Source organism: Jaminaea rosea (assembly GCF_003144245.1).
Source record: "Jaminaea rosea strain MCA 5214 unplaced genomic scaffold BDZ90scaffold_3, whole genome shotgun sequence".
Classification (NCBI taxonomy): Eukaryota; Fungi; Basidiomycota; class Exobasidiomycetes; order Microstromatales; genus Jaminaea; species Jaminaea rosea.
In genome coordinates this window covers 917518-937849 of record NW_020289977.1, presented here as the reverse complement: position 1 = coordinate 937849, position 20332 = coordinate 917518, and the positions used below count along the sequence as shown (strand labels likewise).

At 58.5% G+C, this 20332-nt stretch overlaps 11 protein-coding genes across 11 annotated transcripts; 5 read left to right on the top strand and 6 right to left on the bottom strand.

Moving 5' to 3' along the window:
* Positions 1 to 15: 15 nt before the first annotated feature.
* Positions 16 to 1981, bottom strand: BDZ90DRAFT_231064 (asparaginyl-tRNA synthetase; the record flags this gene model as incomplete). The annotated part of the gene is made up of 2 exons (XM_025505703.1): positions 16 to 1588; positions 1656 to 1981. A coding segment is annotated over one exon (1500 nt), but the record flags the coding sequence as incomplete, so codon positions are not given.
* Positions 1982 to 2165: 184 nt separating this feature from the next.
* On the top strand, positions 2166 to 3048 carry BDZ90DRAFT_231063 (hypothetical protein). The gene is made up of 2 exons (XM_025505702.1): positions 2166 to 2431; positions 2521 to 3048. The coding sequence occupies exons 1-2, from the start codon at positions 2216 to 2218 to the stop codon at positions 3028 to 3030; spliced, it is 726 nt and encodes a 241-aa protein (XP_025363674.1). The 5' UTR covers positions 2166 to 2215; the 3' UTR covers positions 3031 to 3048.
* Positions 3049 to 3112: 64 nt separating this feature from the next.
* On the bottom strand, positions 3113 to 4534 carry BDZ90DRAFT_231062 (hypothetical protein). The gene is made up of 2 exons (XM_025505701.1): positions 4372 to 4534; positions 3113 to 4287 (listed from the first exon to the last, which is right to left on the bottom strand). The coding sequence occupies exons 1-2, from the start codon at positions 4447 to 4449 to the stop codon at positions 3184 to 3186; spliced, it is 1182 nt and encodes a 393-aa protein (XP_025363673.1). The 5' UTR covers positions 4450 to 4534; the 3' UTR covers positions 3113 to 3183.
* Positions 4535 to 4677: 143 nt separating this feature from the next.
* Positions 4678 to 5984, top strand: BDZ90DRAFT_278454 (hypothetical protein; the record flags this gene model as incomplete). Its single annotated transcript, XM_025509091.1, has 2 exons — positions 4678 to 5168; positions 5247 to 5984. 2 exons carry the CDS (start codon positions 4678 to 4680, stop codon positions 5701 to 5703), a joined length of 948 nt encoding a protein of 315 aa, XP_025363672.1. The 3' UTR covers positions 5704 to 5984.
* On the bottom strand, positions 5624 to 7159 carry BDZ90DRAFT_238103 (beta subunit of citrate lyase). Its single transcript, XM_025507330.1, has 5 exons — positions 7037 to 7159; positions 6331 to 6969; positions 6210 to 6264; positions 6020 to 6129; positions 5624 to 5935 (listed from the first exon to the last, which is right to left on the bottom strand). Exons 1-5 carry the CDS (start codon positions 7103 to 7105, stop codon positions 5876 to 5878), a joined length of 933 nt encoding a protein of 310 aa, XP_025363671.1. The 5' UTR covers positions 7106 to 7159; the 3' UTR covers positions 5624 to 5875.
* Positions 7160 to 7345: 186 nt separating this feature from the next.
* Positions 7346 to 10440, top strand: BDZ90DRAFT_278452 (hypothetical protein; the record flags this gene model as incomplete). Its single annotated transcript, XM_025509090.1, has 5 exons — positions 7346 to 7961; positions 8030 to 9192; positions 9256 to 9594; positions 9668 to 9746; positions 9817 to 10440. Exons 1-5 carry the CDS (start codon positions 7485 to 7487, stop codon positions 10438 to 10440), a joined length of 2682 nt encoding a protein of 893 aa, XP_025363670.1. The 5' UTR covers positions 7346 to 7484.
* Positions 10441 to 10820: 380 nt separating this feature from the next.
* BDZ90DRAFT_138281 (putative clathrin coat assembly protein ap17) lies at positions 10821 to 11753 on the top strand. Its single transcript, XM_025503440.1, has 4 exons — positions 10821 to 11080; positions 11173 to 11293; positions 11370 to 11507; positions 11577 to 11753. The coding sequence occupies exons 1-4, from the start codon at positions 10925 to 10927 to the stop codon at positions 11591 to 11593; spliced, it is 432 nt and encodes a 143-aa protein (XP_025363669.1). The 5' UTR covers positions 10821 to 10924; the 3' UTR covers positions 11594 to 11753.
* Positions 11754 to 11913: 160 nt separating this feature from the next.
* BDZ90DRAFT_264172 (hypothetical protein) lies at positions 11914 to 14817 on the bottom strand (the record flags this gene model as incomplete). The annotated part of the gene is made up of 3 exons (XM_025508627.1): positions 11914 to 14353; positions 14426 to 14655; positions 14707 to 14817. The coding sequence occupies 3 exons, from the start codon at positions 14815 to 14817 to the stop codon at positions 11914 to 11916; spliced, it is 2781 nt and encodes a 926-aa protein (XP_025363668.1).
* Positions 14818 to 15101: 284 nt separating this feature from the next.
* Positions 15102 to 17281, top strand: BDZ90DRAFT_231057 (P-loop containing nucleoside triphosphate hydrolase protein). The gene has a single exon (XM_025505700.1). The coding sequence runs from the start codon at positions 15110 to 15112 to the stop codon at positions 17177 to 17179; it is 2070 nt and encodes a 689-aa protein (XP_025363667.1). The 5' UTR covers positions 15102 to 15109; the 3' UTR covers positions 17180 to 17281.
* Positions 17222 to 18963, bottom strand: BDZ90DRAFT_231056 (DUF862-domain-containing protein). Its single transcript, XM_025505699.1, has one exon. It carries the CDS (start codon positions 18863 to 18865, stop codon positions 17306 to 17308), a length of 1560 nt encoding a protein of 519 aa, XP_025363666.1. The 5' UTR covers positions 18866 to 18963; the 3' UTR covers positions 17222 to 17305.
* Positions 18964 to 19896: 933 nt separating this feature from the next.
* Positions 19897 to 20328, bottom strand: BDZ90DRAFT_138028 (hypothetical protein). Its single transcript, XM_025503439.1, has one exon. It carries the CDS (start codon positions 20210 to 20212, stop codon positions 19976 to 19978), a length of 237 nt encoding a protein of 78 aa, XP_025363665.1. The 5' UTR covers positions 20213 to 20328; the 3' UTR covers positions 19897 to 19975.
* Between the last annotated feature and the right edge of the window lie 4 nt (positions 20329 to 20332).

The window sequence follows — 20332 nt, the reverse complement described above, 5'->3', positions numbered from 1 at the left end:
TCAATGAACACAATAGCAATATCTAGACATGGCAGCTTCGTCTTCAGACACCACCCTAAGGGGTACACCTGCCAGTGAAGCGCGGGTACAAGCTAGCCTCACGAACAGTCCACCTGTTCATCAACCAAGCGAGCAGCCTCTCCACGCCCAGACCGTACCCTCCGTGCTCGCTGGTACCATATCGTCGCTGATCAAGGTACCAGTAGTATGGCTTCGGGTCAATGCCCTCACGCACATACGCTTCCTGCAGTTCCTTTTCGTCCGAAATCCTCATACTACCGCCTACGATCTCCCCAACTCCAGGCATGAGCAAGTCAACACTCTCCGTAAACCCTTCATCGCCTGGGATCTTCTTCATATAGAAGGCCTTGATCTCCCTCGGGAAGCCATGCAAGAAGATGGGCACGCCAAGCGCATCGGTCATTTTACGCTCGGCCGCCTCAGCGATGTCGTCTCCGACCTTGTGGTGCTCCCCCTCGTCCGTCTTGATGTCATGCTCGTTGAGCCACTTGATCGCCTCCTTGTAGTCCATGCGCTTGAATGGGCGCGAAGGCAGCTTGAAGTCAGGGTTGAGCTGAGAGATGAAGTTGTTCGTCTCCTTGTCTGCCAGGGCGCGCTCCATTGTACCGCAGATGAGCTGCTCAAGGTGCTCGAGCAGGTCGTCAAAGGTGAGGAAGGCGAGCTCAGCCTCGAGATGGGTGTACTCGCTCAAATGACGACGAGTGTGCGACTTTTCTGCTCGGAAGGACTCCTGAACGCAGAAGACGTCACCAAGAGAAGGAAGGCACGTCTCGAGGTAGAGCTGGGAGCTCTGCGTCAGGTAGGCGGGTTGGCCGTAGTAGTCGAATTTGAAGAGAGTGGAACCGCCCTCTACTTGTGTCTGAACCATGCAGGGAGGAGTGACTTCGAGGAGACCAAGAGAGGCATACTCGGCACGGAAGGCGGCCATGACTGAGGCTCGTACTTTGAGAACAGCAGAGGCCGTCTCGCCGCGGATGACAAGGTGGCGCATGTCCGCCAGGAGGGATGGGTCCGCCTCCTTGGTCACCTTGTTGGTGAAGGCGTCATCTCCGCCGGGAGCCTTGCCCAAGACAGTCCACCACTCGGCGGCAAGCTCGTGTCCATCCGGGGCACTCTTGCCGTCAGGGAGAGCCTTGAGGGTGCCGAGGACCTCGATGGACGACTCGTTGGTGAGAGTGAGAGCGTCAAAGGTCTGCGCGAGCTTGCCCGAGAGTACGACCTGCAAGTAGCCAGTCCCGTCTCGCAGCACGATGAAGATGAGTCCCTTCTGGGAGCGAAGCCTATGCACCCAGCCGCAGACCCGAATCTTCTTGTCGCGGTTCTCGATGCCCTTGCGAATCTTGATCTTGCCGTAGGCAGAGCGGTCTACGGGGTCGAGGGTGACCTTTCTCGCATCCTGCAATCGCTGCTGATCGTTGCCCGCCTTGTCTGCCTCAGCGGCCTTTTGCTCGCCAAGCTTCTTTTGCTTCTTCTTCTCAGCCTCATAGAACTTCTTGGCTCGCTTCAAGCCGGCGCCAGAGATGGGACCCTGCAAAAGAGTGTGTGTGAGAAAGTCTGTTCACGGGATCTGGGGTAGAGGGGGATGTTGGCTGCACTCACGTATCCATCAGCATCCGTAGCAACGGGCTGCTCACCGGGAGCAGGCTCGCTAGTAGGCGCCTTCTTGACAAGGACGGTAGCCTCGGGGCCAAGGGCAAGTAGCGCTGCGAGAGGAGTTGCAAAGGGCTTTGCCTTGGTTCCGTCGGCGTCGGCATCTGAGCCAGCGCCTTCATCAACGTGAGCCGTAACGCCCTTGCCTGTGGCCTGTTGCTGTTCTTCTGAGCTTGCACCGCCGGTGAGATGCATGGCTTCCGCAGCGCTAGAGAGAGCGTCTTTGATGCCAGACATCTTTTGTGATGCGAGGCGGGAGAGTCGTCGTCGTTGGGAAAGGGCGGAGATGATAGCAGGGACGAGAAGTGCTTGTTAGATCTCGATTGATTGGAAGCAACAACCAACCAACCAACGCCGAGTCAGTCCACCAGACGGCGCGCTCTCTGCACGGAGACGAGCTTTGGACGAAGGATTGTCGGTCGGATCGATTTCATCTCCGCCGGTCCGCCCTCAGCCTGCCTTGCCTGCCTGCCTGCCTGCCTTGCCTGGCTTGCGCTTCTTCGCTCTGCCCCGCTCTTCAACTCCTCGGCGTCGCACAATCGAGATGATACCAAGCGCCTCCCTCGCTCGTTCTTCATCGCGCGAGGTCCTCTTCTACCGGACACCGCGCTTTTATCCCGAAAACATCGTCCACACGTTGGCCATTGCCTCTCACTTTGCCCGCGAGGCCGAGCGCGCTGCCGACGAGACGGCGAAGCGGTCAGGACGACGAGCTCCAAAGCCGGAAGAAGCTGGGCTCAAGTGGATAAGCGTACTGAGGGTGAGCAGTCGAGGATAGGGCAGACGGACGGCGAAAGAGAAGAAGAAGAAGCTCAATTGGCTCTATGCTCGTCGCCATCGCCCTCACAGGAACCTGTACAGAGTCGCATCATCAACACCGGCCACGTCGCCTTCACGGATCGAGACATAGCCGCTCAAGTGGCGCGAAGTAGCACAGTTGAGCAGGTCCATTTCGCAGCCAAGAGAGCAGCTGATCGCGCTACTGGTAGTAAGAGAAAGGAGAAGCAGTATGCCAGCCTCTCGGACGTTGCTCCCTTCATTGGCCTCGAGCTGCCCAAGGACTGGCAGTCCCCCTCTGCGGCGCCTTCAGACCCCGTCGTCCCAGAGAACTCATCATCTTCGCCGCACTCTCACTGGAGCGACTACGAAGAGAAATGGTTCCAAGTGACAGCCTACCCCAGCGAATCGCAGAGCGAGTTGCGAGCAAGCAGTAGCAGCAGCAAAAAGCTCAACCCGGCAGCACTGAAGCATCGTGAAGCTCTCAAGGAGTGGCCGGGATTCAAGCGCTTGTTGGCCGAGGCTGAGAAGAAGATGCCGAAGGACGTCTTCTCGGATAAGCTGGACAAGAGAGGGGCGTAGCGATACGTGAAGGGAAGAAGAGGATTGTTCATGCGAGACACCTAGACGATACCCGCTTTGCCTTGCGGCGAGCACAAGCACTGTAACATAGTAACAATCTGATTGACGTGATATATGAGGCATTGCGATACGAGGCATTGCGTCTACTCTACTCTAAATCCCCTGCTTCCACCATCCCGGCGTCGTCTCTTGGCGTTTGGCCGGCCGTCTCATCGCAACGCCATCAGTCGCGCTGAGCGATCCATTCGGAGTCTTCTTGCTCCGTCCTCCTTCAGTCCCCGTCATGCCCTTTCTCATTCTCGCCTCTACTTTCTCTCCTTCCTTTGCCACGCCCTTGGCCATACCAGGCTCAGCAGGCTGCCCTGCTCCCACCTTGTCCGCCTTCACACCCTTGCCCTTCTTCCCACCTCCCTCCCCCTTCAAAGCTCGCTCCCACGCATCTTTCTGAGTACGGAAGATAGCCATGGTAGTCCTCGCGTCCTCCACACTTGAATGCTCCTCCCCAGCCGCCTGAATCTCGATGCCCAACACGAGCTTGGCAAGCTTGCGCAGACCGGGATGCTTGGTTTGTGCCAGGTCCCGCAATGGCTTGAAAGTAGCGGTATCTCTGATCAAGGGGCGCGGGTGAGAAAGCAGCAGAGCCTTCAGGTCATTTTGGATGGCATGTCCCACCAAAACCCTGCCTTTGATCAGAGCGGCCACCTCGCCCTGCACCTCTTTCAATGTCGGAGCTCCCTTAAGGTCCTTAGCCCTGATGCCGGAGACCCAAGTACGATAGTCCGTCACCTTCTCCATAGGTCTAACGAAGCGGTCTAGCAACGTATGACCGTGCCAATTGACGATGGACACCCGCGCAAGAACGGATTCTGATCCCTTGAGCCCCACACCGACCATCTCGCAGTCGATAGCGATGTAATTGCCAGGTTCGCGCTTGGCCGCTGAGCTCTCAGCCCCATCCCACTGCCCGCCAAGGATGATCTGCTTCTTGCGGCGCTCCTCTGCTGCGCTGCTCGACGAGCCGCCAGCTGTCCATTGTGAAGAAGAGGATGAGGGTTCCATGCCCGTTGCGGTGGAGGCAACGGCGGCCGAGGCGTTACGGACTAGGGCGAGATCTTCTGGTGAGAGATCCTCAGCGAACCAGGGGAGAGAGGTGGGAGCCGGAGAGCCAGAGACGTGGCTGTCCTCCATTGCGCGGGCTTTGCCCTTGGTGATACTACTACGGCGCCTTTTTGCCGGGGACTCACTGGTATCGAGAGTCTGGAGGAGAAGGAAAAGGAGGGATGGACGAGGTCAACAAGGGCAACGTCGGCCGTTGAAGGCGTCGAGCCTTGATTGTCTCACCTTGCGCAGCGCTTTCCAGTTGCCGCCGGGCTTGACCTCGGTCGTTGATCCGCCAGACGCTCTTCTCTTTGCCGCCATTCCACCTGCGGGGCCTCTCGGACCTTCTCCATTCAGCATGGCCGACTCGTGTGAAGCAGGGGAGAGGATGTTGATTGAATGGAGAAGGAGCGACTGGCCGAAATTTTGGGCCTCGTCCCCGCCTGTCCGGCCGCGTCGGAAGGAGACGTCGAGGGCTGAGCGCTTCGACTTTCTCATCATCTTTCACCCATCGACCTACTGACGTCTTTTGACTACAGACTGCACTCGATGGCCTTCACGGCCGCGTTCCTGCCATCATCGTCGGTCGTGAGATCGATATTTCCGAGAGCGAGTCAGCATGGCTCAGCCGTCTGCGCTAGGGCGGCGCAAAGCTCTCCTTCCTCTTGCTCTTCCTCCTCCGTTCTCAACCGCCTCTACGCAACAGCGCCCAAAGGTCGACCATCTTCTTCCTCGTCCAAATTCAAGCCTACCGCCAGCCCTCGACCGACTCCTCGGCCAGACCCCTCTCAACCTCTCGTTCTCTACACTGGACCCCCTCAGTATCGTCCTGTAGTCTCGCATTTCCTCCTGCTGGTCTTCTCCGTCGTAGGCATCACAACGGGGGCGAATGTGCAGAAGCACGCCGTCTGGCCGCTATGGCCTACAAAGGACGGCAAGGAACAGAAGTTGATGGACGAGAAGGTCAGAATAGCTACGGGCGTTGGAGTGGGCGTAGCAGGCATCATGTTGGGGAGCCTCTTCAAGTGGGCGGCTGCTAAGTGAGTGCAGAGAGGGCGACGGTCTGACTGATGATTCATTGCAGTCGAGCTGAGCTGACCTCTTCCATCGCACCGTAGGAACATCACGCGCATCACCCTGATCGAACAGGCAGGCAAGCCCCTCCTGAACATCAAAGTCGCCTCGCCTCCCCTCTTCAATCGCGAGCTGATCACCCGGGGCCACCCTCGCGTCATCACGGAAGGTCGAGGCTCCCCAGAGTTCACCGTCCCCCTCTCCTGCGTCGTTCGTACCACTGGATCGGCCGTCGCAGCGGGGTGGGTCGACGAGCGCACCGCCGGCCGGGACAGGCGGACGATCACGCTGCAGGTGGGCAGTAATGGGAGCGAGGCCTATGTGCTCGAGACGGCTGGTGGATTGGAGCCGAATAGGGAGAAGAGCGCCAATGTTGTGGCCTACTGGTTCAGAGTGTTTGAGTGGGCGGTGATTAGGGGCAGGCCGGAACCGCCTTACTTCTGGTCTAGGCAGGCATTCGATGAGTTGATCCCGCCGGCGGGGCCGAGAAGGATGAGATGAGCGCAGTTGAGGAGCATCAGAAGGGTTCTACGACGATGAGGCCTCGGTGAGAGCCTTGCGCCACTCCCGACTGGTTGAAGCAGCCCTAGCTAGGGTATGCCGGGCTTGCTGCGTGGCGAGAAGGAAGAGCGGGAAGAGAAGGTGTGAAGGACGATTGCGGAAGGCAAATGTATCAGTAGACAAATCCTCGAGTGGCAACATTAGCAGCATCCTCCGCTCTCACCTTGAGCATCTGTGAGCGCATGGCAGGCCAAGCAGAACCCTGAAGCTGTCAGCAGACGAGCTCTGTTACACTGCACACCTGAGGTCTACGCACCGGTGCATCAACCATAACGCTTCTCCCCGATAGCTCGACTTCCACAGCGCCCTTGTGGCCCTTGACGCCTTCCTCGTAGGCCCGCTTGATCTTTTCAGCGTCAGCGACCTCTGTGGTAGCCGGCCAGGCAAGTAGTGTCAGAATGTAGGTGAGTCATGGCGGACCCCTGGCCATCACTGGCACAACGCACCTTGCTCTGAGGGCGCAAAAGCCTTCTGAATCGTAGCGACTTGTGCTGGGTGGATCTGTCCGACAGCAGCGAGCAAGTCAGTGAGCACTCGTCACGGCTTGTCGCTCCTTCGGCAACTCACCGCCTGCTTCCCATCGAAACCAATCTCAGCCCCATCCCTGCACTCCTCTATCAAATACTCCTCGTCCTTGTAGTCGATGCAGACCATGTCAATCGCCGCCATACCATATGCCTTTGCGATCAGGGCCATCTGCTGACGGGGCATGAGGAGCTCACGGCGAGATCGAGTACGGATGATGCCCGCAGAGTGGCAGAAGTCCTCTGAACCGAATAGGAGGGAGGAGATGTGCGCCAGGGAGGAGGATGGGCGATGCGAGGTGGAGGAAAGAGTCTCAAGGATAGATGGCATGCGCAGTAGACTGGCAGCGCTCTCGACGCAGAGTGTGAGGGAGAGAGGTGGTGATCCCGGTGGGCGAAGCTGCTGAGCTCGTGAGAGGACGAAAGCCACGTCCGCTTCGTGTTCCACCTTTGGTATTACGAGCCCTTCAAGCTGTCCGAGGGGTAAGAGAAGTTCCAAATCGTCGCTTGCTAGGTTCTCGTCTGATGAGGGTGGATTGATGCGCACAGCTCGCTGTGGACCCTTTGATGAGGAGGCGGACCGCAGGCCATGGTAGACCGACTCGCGAGCTGCACCTTTGCGGTGATTGGCGACTGAGTCTTCGAGGTCGAAGATGAGGGTATCGACTTCAATCGAATGGCTCTGGGTGCGCGTGAGTGGGATGAGCTGCCATCGAAGAAAGTGCCTGGCTGCCGTCGTGGCTTCTTACCTTTCTGATCATCTTATCGCTCGAGCCTGGTACGTAAAGCATAGCTCGAGTGGGCCTCGACGGTATCATTGACTTGCTAGCCGCTCTGCTGCTGGAAGCAAAGCTTCTCTGCCATGCCTGAAGTGGTGTCCGATAGGTCGCACATTTTGAGATGATGCTCAGGGAGGTAGCCATGATCGTGAGGGGCGAGTGGAGAAGGAGGAGCGGCGGACGTTGAGCTGCCGGCGAAGTCGAAAAGTGCGAACGGGCCATGCGACAATCGACTTGACTTGGCGCGAGGGCGGCAAAGCAACACATCGACAGATCCGACGGCCCCTCTTTCCTTTGCCTCGACCTTACTTCTTTCTATCTGAGCAAGATCACACGCCTCGAGCCTCCTCATCAGAGCAGTGACACACATGAGCAGCTATCACTTCTACAACCTCGCTCGCTGAGACCTCGCTGCATCATGGCGTCCTCCTCATCGGGCCAGCAGCCTCATTCACCTCCTCCTTGGCTCCACAATTCATCGTCATCTCGGCGCATACGGCACATCGTATCATTGCATGTCCGCAACTTCATCACTACCACCCATTCCAACGGATCTGGTGCTCCACCCCCACATCATTCGGCGCAGCTATACCACGTCTCGCTTGCTCTCTCCTTCAACCAGCCGACAGAGGAGTCGTCGCAGCCTTTCCCCTTCATCACCCATCCCTCTCGGCCTGCCGTCAATGCTGACTGGCCAATCGACCTGAACGAGCGCGCTCGTAGCTGCGCTTCTTCTTCCAAGTCGCTTGACTCCCTCGGTCTGTCTCGCGTACAAATAGCCGCTTGGGCAAAGAAGTCACTGCCTCAGCAGCAGGAAGAGGATGCTGCAGCAATATGGGAGTGCGCATGGGAGAGAGATGTGGATCTGAATGGCTTGCAGAGGATTCCAGGAGGGGTGCGTACGACTCAGGTCACGTCAAAGGTAGAGCTTTCCTGGCTGACCGACTTCAATTGTTTTTCCAGCTCTCATCTCCAGCAGCCGCAAGACTCCCGCCCAACTCGCTGATCCTCGGCCTCAAGTCTTCCGTTTGGTCCGGCTCGACCGATCGCAGCGAGAACAACGCTCTCACGAAGCTGGAACGACTCGACTCAAAAGCTTCACCATCGCAGACTCAAGAGGTTGCAAAGGTCGCGCAGCAACGCCTTGCCGCCAATGACCATCGAGCGCGAGATGCTGTCACTCATTACCTCGTCCCGGACAGCGCAGCTACAGATGTTGTAGAACAGACAGGAGCAGCGCAACCTGCTCGATCTACCAAGCGAAGGTCGATGGGCGAAGTTGACGTGGACATTGGCGACAACAGCATTCTGAGCGGAGCGGCCAGCGAGCCAGAAGAAGGCAGCGATACCTCCTCAGATGAGGGCGGCGAGTCACAAAGAGATACAGGCTACGACTCGGAGACGACGTTCGAGCTCAGCAGCAGCCTCTCTGCTTCCTCTCAGGTTGGAACTAGCTTGGCAAAGGCTGGACCTTCGCGACCTGGCCTGGACAGACGCAGATCGAGCAGCCGTACTATACGAGCAATCAAGAAGGGGAGACGGAGAAAAGGGACCAGTAACTCCAAGGCCGCCGTTGGGACTGACGTCGAAGAAGAGTCACTTGGGCAGCCAACTGGAGACAGTAGCAAGGGTCATGCGCGGCAAGATAGCGCTACTCTCTCTTCCTCCTCTGCCTCCAAGAAAAGCCAAGATCGTCGCGAACAAGTGCAACGTTGGCAGCTCGAGCGGGAGCGCGAGAGGGAGGTGTTGGAGCGCAGCAAGTGGGAGACAAGAATGCTACAGGGCTATGATCGGGAGCAGCTGCGGGTCATCGTTGAAGGGCAGAGCGAGGTGGACGCTACGGTCCGGGAGGAGCAAAGGGCCAGAGGGAAAGCGAATCAGGCCCTGCTGGATGAGACCGGGATGCATGCGCTGAGACGGCGGAGGGAGCATACGAGGGGGGGCCTAAGTGAGTTGGAGCGAACGCTTGAGGTGGAGAGCGAGGGCATCAAGCAACTCAGACATAGGATAGAAGAGAAGAAGGAGTCGCTAGCTCGTAGGAGAGCAAGGCTGGACTTGCTGCATCGTCAGAGGACGGAAGGTTCCGACTCACCGGCGAGAGAGCTGGACCAAATCGCTCAGCTACGGTGAGGCTTTCGCAGCAGCGCATGAGGCGAGTATGGTGCTGACGCTTGCCCTCCCCTGTCCAGGTCACGCCTTCACAACCTCGACGCTCTAACGCACAATCGCCGCGCCCATCTTCTCGAACTCCTATCACTCATCTATCCCCTCCAATTGCTCGATCCCTCGGAGCTACTCTTCTCTATCGGCGGCTGCACCTTGCCAAACTCGCCCGCTGCGGCTCTCTCTGCCCCCTCGCGCCACAACAAGATCGACGAAGACGAAGTTGCCGCAGCCCTCGGCTTCGCAGCGCAACTCGTCTTGCTTGTCTCGGCGTATCTCGAGACACCGCTGCATTACGACGTGGCCGTCGGGGGGAGTAGAGCTATGGTGCGGGACGGAATCAGTTTGATGAATGGACCCAGAAGGTGAGTTGTGGCGTAACGGAGAAAGGGGCAAGATAGAATGAGAGAGGCTGACTAGAAACATCCGCTGCGGCAGCTTTCCGCTCTATTCCAAGGGCGTAGAAGCCTATCGATTCGAGTATGGCGTCTTCCTGTTGAACAAGAATGTTGAGCAGGTGAGCAGCAGCGCTCGAGCACGCCTGTTGCTTGTCAGTGACCTTACTTACGCTCCTCCTTCGCGACCAGCTCATGAACGCGCACGGCCTGCCAGTCTTGGATTTGCGACACCTCCTGCCTAATCTCAACAATCTACTGCTCACGCTCAGCTCGCCGATAGCTGTTCCTATCGCTCATACCCGCGATGCCAGCGATGGAGACCATGTCACAGTCGGAAATGGTGGTCCATCCGTCGTTGGTGGCGGCGAGGGGAGAGGAGTGGAGGTGGGGACGAAGTCTACTCTCTCAACCGCTTCTTCCGCCTCGGCCTCGAACGAGAGTCCGAACAGGCGACGCGGTGGGTACAAGGTGGCAGGGAAGGGGGAGATGATCGTACTACCTTCGAAGCCACGTAATACGGACGAGGGGAGCAGGGCGTCGGATGGTGAGGGGATGAAGGCTGAAGGAGGACAGATCATGACCAACGGGGCAGCTGCGCCTATGCCAGACGCAGAGTCAGCATCGCACAAGAAGCCAGCTGCGAAATATTCTCACTCTCCCGCAGCGTCATGGACGGCCTCTCTGCTTGGATGGACGGGAGGGGGCAGTGGGTCGCGGGTCAAAGCCGGGGCCAAGAGCGAGGTACCGAATAGTCAGCCGGCGCCGCAACCTGGCAATCTTCCCACTGCGAGAACGCTGGGAGGCCGACAGTGAAGAGCGATATCCTGTAATGTAATGCGATTCAGCCGGGTGTCCTCGATAAAGCCTGTGACGAGCAGTGTGAGCTGCGAGGATGAGAACAGGCTCGAGCACGGGCCATGGGACAGGCGCGTCGAGTGGATGATGCGGAGGCGGCGGGCCGAGAGCGAGCGGGCAGCTGCTTGCTTTCCTTTGTTCCTCTTCGACCTCGCACTCGCCATCACCGCCTCTACCTCGCGCTCGCTGCCATCGCTTGGTCTTTGAGGAAGTCTGTACAGCCCAAACATCATATCCGCATACAGGTGCTCAAGGCATCAATTCGTCAAGCAAAGCCAAAGCAAGGCGCACCGTCTCACCCAAGGATCTCGACCAGCAGCGCCTCGATTGCACCTGCGATTGACGACCCATCTCGGACTCCTTTTGCCAAGGCAGCCTCTCCTCTTTCTCCCAGAGGTCACCCTATCTGCCTCTTCTTCTTTCCCCTTGATCCGACCACACTATGATCCGCATGATCCTTGTTCAAAATCGACAGGGAAAATCCCGCCTTTCCAAGTTCTACACACCTTACAGCGAAGAGGAGCAAGTCAAGATCAAGGGCGAGATACACCGCCTCATCGCGCCGAGGGATCAGAAGTATCAGAGCAACTTTGTTGAAGTGAGTAGGCGCTGCGATGCTACGAGCGAGGAGGAGCATGTTGAGAATTGGATCGGGTTGCTGACTGAGTCGATGTTCCTCCTCGAACGCAGTTTCGCAACTACAAGATCGTATACCGCCGCTACGCCGGTCTCTTCTTCTGCTTCTGCGTGGATGCCAATGACAACGAGCTCGCCTATTTGGAAGCCATTCATCTCTTCGTCGAGGTGCTCGGTGAGTGCCGTCGCTGCCCGAGAACCTCATCTCTCTCCTTCGTCCTACGGGGCTGACCCATTGGCTCTCGTCGTAGATTCCTTCTTTGGCAACGTCTGCGAGCTGGACCTCGTCTTCAACTTTTACAAGGTCTACGCCATTCTGGATGAGATGTTCCTTGGTGGTCATGTTGAGGAGACTAGCAAGCAGGTGATCCTGAGTAGGCTGGAGTATTGTGAGTGGGATGCGGACGAGAGTGCCAATGGGGCCATGGACTGACACGTTCCCGCTTCATTCGCCGTAGTGGAGAGACTCGAGTAGGCGGCCATCACGGCTGCATCCCTAGCCACGCATGAACGACTTTGCACTGTCAGCTGCGCCACGTATAGCGCCGCCCTAGCGGCCGTGGTATGCATGCGTTGTCGCTCGAGCTCCCGAGGCTGCATCATGTCAGGATGGGTATCTCATTATCGCATTGCAACTGCCGAGGCGAATAGAGAGACGGTCGAATGGGCCAGGCCACAATAATATCTGGGACAAGATCGCCAATCAAAGGACCGAGGAGGCGACCAGAGGGCCCCTTCACTCCAAGCCCGATGAACTCTGTACATAACACGCAAAGTCCCACGTCACCGCCGCCCTTAGATATCCGAAAACCAAAAGTCCAAATTGGCCGGCAAGCTCGGCGCAGCCACACCGCTGGGCACCTCGACCTTCTCCCCGGTCAAGTCGAGCATCTTGACCTTCAATGCTATATCCGCTAACGCTTGGATCTGCTCGCCCGTCATCGTTGTGTGGACTATCGCGTTGCCGCTACCACTTCCGCCAGCGCTACTGGGGGCAGTACCGGCAACGGTCGTTGGTGTGGGAGGGACGCTGTTGTTTCCGAAGGAGGTGGGGTGGGTGGAGTCAGAGCTGCCTCGCAGCATGCTGAGCCCGTCGACCCATTCTGCGTACTGAGCCTCGCTGACGCAGATCAGGTCTGCGAGGGAAGAGTCGGGGGAACCGAGGAGGCTGAACGAATTGTTGAGGGAGGCAGAGCTGCTTGCAGCGGGAGAGGTGTGATGGACCCCATTGATGCCTCCGCTACCAGGAAGGGGCACCATGCTCGTCGCCGTGTGCAATGCAATGTCCGTCACTTTGGACAGATCGATGCGTTGTGGCAAGTCGTCTAGCCCGCTTCGGACTGGCGCTAGAGATGCAGCTGCCGATGAAGCTGAGGTAGCCGGCGTCGTGGGGTCGTGCACATTAGATTCGCGGTAGTGCAAGTACCTACGATTTGGGGAAAGGCGGTAGAAGCGCCAGACTGGCTGTGATGATGCCGGCGTCGTTGAGTTGGATGACGACCCCATGGCAGCAGCGAATCTCGACCCACTGCTTGTCCCGCTGGTGGGAGGCGTGATACCGTGCGACGAGCGTCGTCGTCCCACCGTAGGCGCCGCACTTCCTCCTGCTGCAGCGGTGCCAGCGGTGCTGGACGCAGGCATCGTGCCCCCAAACCTGGTCCCACTTGGCGTACGGAACCAAGCTCCCTCGAGAAGGCACTGCACCCTCTGCGTTCTCACAAAGTCGTAGCTCTCCCTGTACAGCCTAGCTCTCAGGCTCCTGATCGCAGGCTGAGAGGCGTAGTCGTCTTCCATCTCTAGCTCCCTCATCTGCCGATCACGCACGGATCGGTATTCCGCTTCGAGGAAGGAGCGTCGCACGTCGGCCCACTGCGTTCCTGACTCGTCGCGCAGAGCATAGCGCACTTGGCTCCGCACAAGAGCTGCGACGCGTGGGAAGTCTGAGGAGACAGCGCCAGACTCGGTCCATATTCGAAGGAAGAAGCGGACGGCCAGATAGTGGACGCGCGGTAGGGAGAGGAGGTAGGGCTTGAAGCCCATAGCTGCTGTGCTGTACCCCTCACTGATACCCCAGTGATCGGCCAGCATCTCTACAACTGCTGTAGAAGCACGACCCCAAGGACAGCGTTTGATTTCCGGACGGTGTAATTGCTCGAGGATCTCCTGACTGTACGACTCGGGATCTGTACGAATGTAGGCGTCGCAGCATTCCAGACCGAGCCAGCCGGTGGAAGTGAAGTCGCGTGCCACATTCTCGTTCTGGAAGCCGAGTTTGCGCCATTTGATCTTACGATTTGACGACGAAGACGTGGATGAAGCGGAGGGGGGTATCTCTCCCTGCGTGTGGGCGTCGCTGTTATTCAGCGAGGAGCGCAGGTTGGACGACGAGGTAGATGACGAAGGCGTCATCCTGGCAGGAGAGTCTGAGGTTGCCTCTTCTGTGATCTTTGCCTGTCTCCAGATGTAGGTGAGCGCCGTGACATGTCGCTTGTCCGTTGGAGTGACGGGCGTGACGAGACGGTGGTGAAGCACTCGTATGATGTTGTTCTGATACTCGAGAATGGAGGTAGCGAGCTCTTCCCCGCGCGTCGAGTCCATCAACCTCGCTACGGCGGCTGATGTGCCCAGCTTCTCGAGCTCCGTATTGAAGTCGTCAAAGAGGGCGTCGGTCACATGCCGCATGAGGCTATTCAGCAGCGAGAGGGAATAGAGGCACAGCGTCGCATCTGCGCTTGCCAGCCTGTGTACGAGAGTGGGCAAGAAGGCCGGCTCCTTGCGGATCTTTTCGAACACGGCCTCAAAGCCACCAGCGCTGCTACCGCTGCTGCGTGATCCAGCGCTGCCCGCAGAATGAGGCTCGGTAGATGGCCCAGCGACGACGAGCTTCTTGAGGATAGCCGTTGCTGGTCTGCAAACATTGATCCTCTCCGTCTCGACAAGGATGCGCACGACCTTGGCCATAAAAGCCCCGTCGAGGCCTTGTGCGCCATCATCGGTTGCCTCGAGGAGGTTCTGACAGCTCGTCAAGGCGTAAGCGAGCGTGTTGCCGCTCGACTGAGCGTGTACTACACCGATGAGCTCGGCGAGGCCGCCTCTGCGAATGAACTCGGCCGTGAAGGGTGGCTCGCGAATGAGTCGCTGTAGGGTGTAGGTCGCCATTTTGAGCGTGCGGTCGTCGCGTGAGGAGAGCTTGTCTACCATCTCGGCCGCCTCGATGAGAGGAGAGGCGGTCAATCTAAGGGGAAGCGGCGCGAGGAGATGTCGTCAGTAGCTGCAATCAACTCTTTAACGAGAAAGTGACTCTCACTTGAAGCTAGCGCCTGATTCAATCTTTCTAGCCAGATTAGCATCATCGATGAGCTCGTCATCATCCTCGTCTCGCAGAGCAAAGAGGGCCGGGGGCTCCTGCACCCCTAGGTGAGCATTGGCGCATAGCTGCCGAATGACATCCGAGACCATCATCGTGGTATCAATCTGGGCCTTGATAGTCGCATTGCGGTAACTGACAGTGTTGATCTTGGCTATCGAGTTGGACGTCTGCGAAGTTGTCGACGGGCGTCGAGGATCTGCGTTGGATGACGGAGGTACGGCGGGGACATAGCGGCTGTTTGCTGGAGGCGTGGAAGACTGAGAATTCGTCTGGGGTGAGGGTGTCGAAGGTGAGGCGTGGCCCAGCGCCCTTTGGGTATACGTGGCCATATGGACGTGGTAGTCGTGTCGGTCGTTAAGAGAATCGAGAAGTGATGGAAGGAGTGCAAGAGGCCAAGCGGCGGCAGCGGCTCCAACACTTGAGCCGACAATGGCGCCCTCAAACCGTCGCCGCTGCGCCCCTTGGCCCCACGCCGTCTCTCCGCGCCTCTCTCCACGTCTTTGACGCCCAGACCACGACCACGGAGCAATCAGAGACGGAGAAGTGGCGCGCCTCGACTCGACTTCCTTCCGCTCCCTACGACTGCATCATCATCGTCATCGTCATCACCACAGCGCCAAGATGCTCGACCACTTCACGGTAGTCCACTCATCTGGCCTTGTCCTCTGGTCCAAGTCATTTGTTCCGACCTTCCAGCAGACATCGCCCATCCCTGCCCTGATCCGTACTGCCTTCATCGAGTCGCGCGCAAAGGGAGACGAAGATGAGCGATTCGACTCTGGCGGCTATTCGTGTCGATGGGCCCTTGCCAACGACTATGGGCTCGCATTCGTCGCTGTTCATCAGCGTATCCTGCATTTGGCCTACATTCCTACTTTGCTTGCGCAGGTAAAGGCACTGTTCCTCGACTTGTTCAAGCCGTTTCTGAGCGCAATCCTGGCTAGCACGCGACCTTCCATCTCGGCCGGATCTGCTAGGCTCACCGCCGAGGCTAGAGCTCAACTGGCTGCTGCGCTCAAGGACTGGGACTCTGTCTTCACTTCTACGCTCAGAAAACTCGAGAGGGACGCGGCACTGCAAGCTCGCTCAGCAGCCAAAGCAGCTCCTCAGTCCCCCTCAGCGCCTGCTGCCCTTCCATCATCGACCGACAAGCCGGGAAAGAAGGGAGCCACACCTGGCGCCAGCAATGACGATGCGGCCATAGCCAAGAACATTGAAGCACTCAAGTCCCGACTCAAGGGCGTCGACCTCGGACCACCAGGAGCCAGGGGTAAGAAAAAGGCCCAACAGCAGTCGCGCACTGCGAGCGGGACGGCCACGCCTGGCAGCGGGGAGGCGACGCCCAACAAGAAGAAGGCAGGGGGAGCAGCAAAGGAGATGCGCAAGTGGGATGCAAACGGAAATGCGATTGCAGTGGGCGATGCTAGTCAACTCGACTTTAGCAATGGAGGGCCCTCGACTCCGGGCGTTGAGGAGCAGGAAGAGAAGGGCACCCTGCAAGGTTGGGTCGATGAGAGGAGCATGGGGACGGTCGGGGAGAACGGCATGTATGAGGTGGCCGATGCTCTCGACGTAGACGAGGAGAGCGATGAAAGCGATGAAGAAGACGACGAGGGTCCAGCGACAAGTGCCCCATCGAAGAGCGGCGGCTTCCTCTCAGGCCTGACCGGCAAGAGTTCGTCCGCAGGTAGCTCCCTTTTCTCGCGCCTTACCGGCTCAGGCCATTCACTCACGGCAGCCGACCTTCAACCTACCCTGGCAGCCATGCAATCGCACCTCCAATCCAAGAATGTAGCCGCAGACGTAGCGCAGCGCCTGTGCGCCTCTGTCGGTCGCTCCCTCGAGGGCAAGACCCTATCCACGTTCGGCTCGGTCAAGAAGGAGGTTCGCACAGCATTGGAAGATGCAATCACCCGCGTCCTGACGCCGCGCAACTCGACAGACCTCCTCCTTGAGATCAACGACAAGCTGTCTCGCCAAGATGCCAGCAAGCAGAAACAGCCCTACGCCCTCGCCTTCGTCGGCGTTAATGGAGTAGGCAAGTCGACCAATCTGGCAAAAGTCTGCTTCTGGCTTCTCCAGAACCAGAAACGCGTCCTAATCGCAGCATGCGATACTTTCCGTTCGGGCGCTGTGGAGCAGCTACGCGTGCACGTCCGCAATCTCGGGGAGCTCAGCGTCGGCGGGTCCCAGGTCAAGGATTCCCTTCCCGGCGGTGGCGCAAAGCTTGAGCTCTATGAGCGAGGCTATGGCAAGGATGCAGCAGGCATCGCCGCCTCTGCGCTTAGCTACGCCCGCCAATCCGGCTTTGACGTGGTCCTCATCGACACGGCAGGCCGCATGCAAGACAACGAGCCCCTCATGCGAGCCCTAGCCAAGCTGGTCGCCCATAACGAGCCAGACAGGGTCGTATTCGTCGGAGAAGCGCTGGTGGGCAACGAGGCGGTAGACCAGCTGACCCGCTTCGACAAGTCTCTGCGAGACTTCTCGGGAAAGAGTGGCGATGCGGCTAGAGGATTGGATGGGATGCTCCTTACCAAGTTTGATACCATCGACGATAAGGTCGGCACGGCGCTGACCGCTACGTCGGTTACCGGGTTGCCGATCTATTTTGTAGGTGTGGGCCAGACATACACCGATTTGAAGCAGCTGCGGGTGAGGCATATCGTGGGGGCGCTGATGAGGGATTGAGGGCGCGGGGAGACGGGTGAGGAGGCAAGCCGGGCGGACATTGAAGATGAGACGATGTACGATTATCGCGCAATGGTATAAGCAATCGTGTAACAGCTATCTAAACACGCCTGACGGCTCCGCTCTCTACGTTCTCATCAAGCGCTCGCAGTCTTTGAGCAGTGCCTCGATCGCCACCCTGTCGCTCCCCGCACCAACCACATTATCCCTTCGCCCCGCCTCCTTTAGAACCTCTGAAGCCTCAAGCACTTCTGCCAAACCCGTGAGAGCCTCCAAATCGGGGAAGCGCCACATTACCCTCATCAAACTCGCAGCGATACGATGGACCGTATCCGCTTGCAGGTCGGTTCGCTTCAGAGCCTCGAGGAGGGCGGTGAGCACCTCCAGAGCCACCTCTTCTACCGAAGCCGAATTGGGTTGACGCAACCGCTCGGATAGCACAAGGCAGAGATTGTACGCTGCCGTGGCTGCTACATTTGCCACTTTTAGATCCGCGTGTAGCAATCCAGCCACCAGCAGCGTGATCCCTGCAGCGCCCCCGTCGCCCTTGTTCGCCGAGAGGTTTGCCAGCAAATACATGGTGGTCATCCAGGTCGACCTTGCTTCATCTGGTCCTTGCGTCTTGCCAAGCTTGGGTGCCAAGCTCTCAAGGGCCGAAGAGAAGAGTTGCGCGTTGTTGTACGTGCTGTGATTGGCGGCATTGCCATCGGCAGCGGCATGACGCAGCAGATCGACGAGGGGGAAGAGGGCCGCTGTAGGCAGCTGAGCGCACAAGACATCATTAGCCTTGCGCCATCGCTGTGCTAGTTGGGCATCCACATTCCTCCGTGCCGCAACTTTGCCCACAGCGCTACTGCCGCTACCGTCCTGGATCCATGGAAGCGCCTCCTTGACGATGATTTTTCGGGCCTCCTGCAGGTCTGCCTTTGCATTGAAATCCGGTGAACGGACCGCACGGATGTGCTCGTCTAGTGAGCGAGCCAGCGCATCGGGCTTGATCGGCGAGGCGATGAAGTAGGTGGGCGATGCCGGGAGGGAGGAGAGTGAGGTGATGGGTGGTGAGAGACTGTCGTGCGGGTGTGGCTGCGCGTTGGTGCTTGACTCTGCAACGGATGACGGGGGCGCAGCAGGCTGCGATGTCGTCGACTGCTGCGCTCGCTGATTGATCATGTCCACCAGGCCCCCGAGGGGAGGAGCAGGCCCGCCGGCCGGTGCTCCGTTTGCCATGCCTCCCTGTGGTCGATTGGACATGTTACGCAGCGCCGTCTGGAAGTCGGCAGGCATGTTGAGGATGTGCTGCGGGATGCCTGACCCAATCAGGATCTTGCTGAACTCGTCCGAGAAGTTGTTGCAGTTGTAGTTGAACAAGTTGTAGCTGCTGGCCGTGAATCTCTCCCGAAGGTCATCAATAAGCATCTGGAAAGTCTCCTTGTCGATCTCCGTCTGCCCTAGCTGGGTCACCTGGACCGGATTGCCGTGATGACTTCTCCCTGGCGCAGTGATGCTGATGCCCTCGCCCCCGCCGAAGAAGACTTCTTGGCCGTGTGCTACAATGCTTGTATGCCAGACTGCCTCCATGTGATGTCCGCCGAGGAGCGCTGCGCTTAGCTGACGGGCGAGTCCGCCCGAGAGGTCGTAGCAGTAGAGCTCGACTTTGTGCACAGTAGACTGAGTCGGTTCTGCCATGCTGAAGTGAACACTTGCTGAGAAGAAGGGGAGGATGCTGGGGTGGCAAAGAAAAGGAGGGAGTCCGACAAGGAAGCTGCGAGATTCTTGAGACGAATCATGAGCCAGTTCCGTGTGCACGGGCCGAGGCCACGCAAGCCAAGGCAGTCCGACGAGCCACGCGGATGATGACCATGGCAAGAATCACCCAGGATGGCAAACGGCACGAATGTGAGATAGTATGCTGCGATGACGATTCGATGCGCGAGAAGGTGGGAGAGAACGGACAGGGCGGCAAGCTCACCAACTTAGTAGCCACCCCTGCCTCGCCCACCACCGAAGCCACCACGACCCCTCGGTGCTCCACGGCCACCACCTCTTGAGAAGCCACCACCGCGTCCACCACCAAAGCCGCCACGGCCAGGCGGGCCTCCTCGCCCTCCTCCACGGCCACCAAATCCACCTCCCCTGCCACCGAAGCCACCACGCCCGCGAGGAGCGCCTCGTCCGCCAGCGCCCGCGACCTTCTTCTTCTTGGGTCCTGCGAATGTGAGAGCGATGGAGCATGGGAGCATTGACGTGAGCATTGACGTCGAACACGATTTGACCAACACCAGTCTCGCGCTTACTCACCCTTTTGCACCACCTTCGGCTTGGGCAAGAATCGCTCAATGGGAAGGAGCTTGTCACCAGCAATGTACACCTTGTCATCCGGCTTGAAGCTGCTTGCCTGCATGCCCGGGTCCATCTTGATCGTGAAGTAGACCTCGTTGATCGGACCCAAGATCTCGTCGACCTTGCCAATTTGTGACTTGTTTTGAAGGCTGGGCGTGGGCATAAGAGGGCGGGAGGTGGTGATCAGTCTCGTGTACCAGATATCAAATGGTAAGGAAGGCCGACGATGCCATCGTCGGAGTATTGCCACACAGATGGAGGCCACAAGACGTACAAGCTCGTCGAATGAAGCGAGCATCCGAGCTTCCCCCCGCCTGACTGTATGCCCTCCTCGCGGGACAAATGAAGACTCGATCTCAGCTTTAGCATCCTCCTGGCAAAGGCTGCCGGCATTGCGCGACTCAATGCAGTATCCAGCGTCCTCTTTCTCTTCTCGATGCTCGCCGCCGATACTCACTAGATGGGAGCATTGAAATACGGCACCTGCTTTGCGTTTGTTGAGGAGCAGAGCATCTCGCTCTCTACCGCGTGGACGAAGCTGCCCATCTCCTGGACATACTCTGGCGGTCCAGCAGGGGCTCCAAACCCTCCCCTGCCCCCTCGAAAGCCCCCTCGTCCACCGCGAGCACCTCCTGCTCCTCCACGAAATCCTCCTCCTCCTCCTCTACCACCACCACCTCCTCGGAAGGACATTGCTGCAGAGGTGTGGGCGAGCGCGCGGGTAGCCGATCTGGACTCGGCTCAGCACGTCTGACGGGCTGATGTGACGATGAAGGGATTCTCGTCGATGAATCTTGCGGCCGTCTCGCTGCT

What these genes read in the sequence shown, in the direction of transcription:
- BDZ90DRAFT_231063 (XM_025505702.1), top strand. Translation starts at nt 2,216, where the DNA reads ATGATACCAAGCGCCTCCCTCGCTCGTTCTTCATCGCGCGAGGTCCTC. An exon ending in AGTGGATAAGCGTACTGAGG is followed by an intron (nt 2,432 to 2,520) that starts GTGAGCAGTCGA and finishes TCGCCCTCACAG; the next exon opens with GAACCTGTACAGAGTCGCAT.
- BDZ90DRAFT_231062 (XM_025505701.1), bottom strand. Translation starts at nt 4,449, where the DNA reads ATGGCGGCAAAGAGAAGAGCGTCTGGCGGATCAACGACCGAGGTCAAG. An exon ending in ACTGGAAAGCGCTGCGCAAG is followed by an intron (nt 4,288 to 4,371) that starts GTGAGACAATCA and finishes CTTCTCCTCCAG; the next exon opens with ACTCTCGATACCAGTGAGTC.
- BDZ90DRAFT_238103 (XM_025507330.1), bottom strand. Translation starts at nt 7,105, where the DNA reads ATGATACCGTCGAGGCCCACTCGAGCTATGCTTTACGTACCAGGCTCG. An exon ending in GCGATAAGATGATCAGAAAG is followed by an intron (nt 6,970 to 7,036) that starts GTAAGAAGCCAC and finishes ACGCGCACCCAG; the next exon opens with AGCCATTCGATTGAAGTCGA. An exon ending in GCGTTATGGTTGATGCACCG is followed by an intron (nt 5,936 to 6,019) that starts GTGCGTAGACCT and finishes ATGCGCTCACAG; the next exon opens with ATGCTCAAGGTGAGAGCGGA.
- BDZ90DRAFT_138281 (XM_025503440.1), top strand. Translation starts at nt 10,925, where the DNA reads ATGATCCGCATGATCCTTGTTCAAAATCGACAGGGAAAATCCCGCCTT. An exon ending in ATCAGAGCAACTTTGTTGAA is followed by an intron (nt 11,081 to 11,172) that starts GTGAGTAGGCGC and finishes CCTCGAACGCAG; the next exon opens with TTTCGCAACTACAAGATCGT. An exon ending in TCTCTTCGTCGAGGTGCTCG is followed by an intron (nt 11,294 to 11,369) that starts GTGAGTGCCGTC and finishes CTCTCGTCGTAG; the next exon opens with ATTCCTTCTTTGGCAACGTC.
- BDZ90DRAFT_231057 (XM_025505700.1), top strand. Translation starts at nt 15,110, where the DNA reads ATGCTCGACCACTTCACGGTAGTCCACTCATCTGGCCTTGTCCTCTGG.
- BDZ90DRAFT_231056 (XM_025505699.1), bottom strand. Translation starts at nt 18,865, where the DNA reads ATGGCAGAACCGACTCAGTCTACTGTGCACAAAGTCGAGCTCTACTGC.
- BDZ90DRAFT_138028 (XM_025503439.1), bottom strand. Translation starts at nt 20,212, where the DNA reads ATGTCCTTCCGAGGAGGTGGTGGTGGTAGAGGAGGAGGAGGAGGATTT.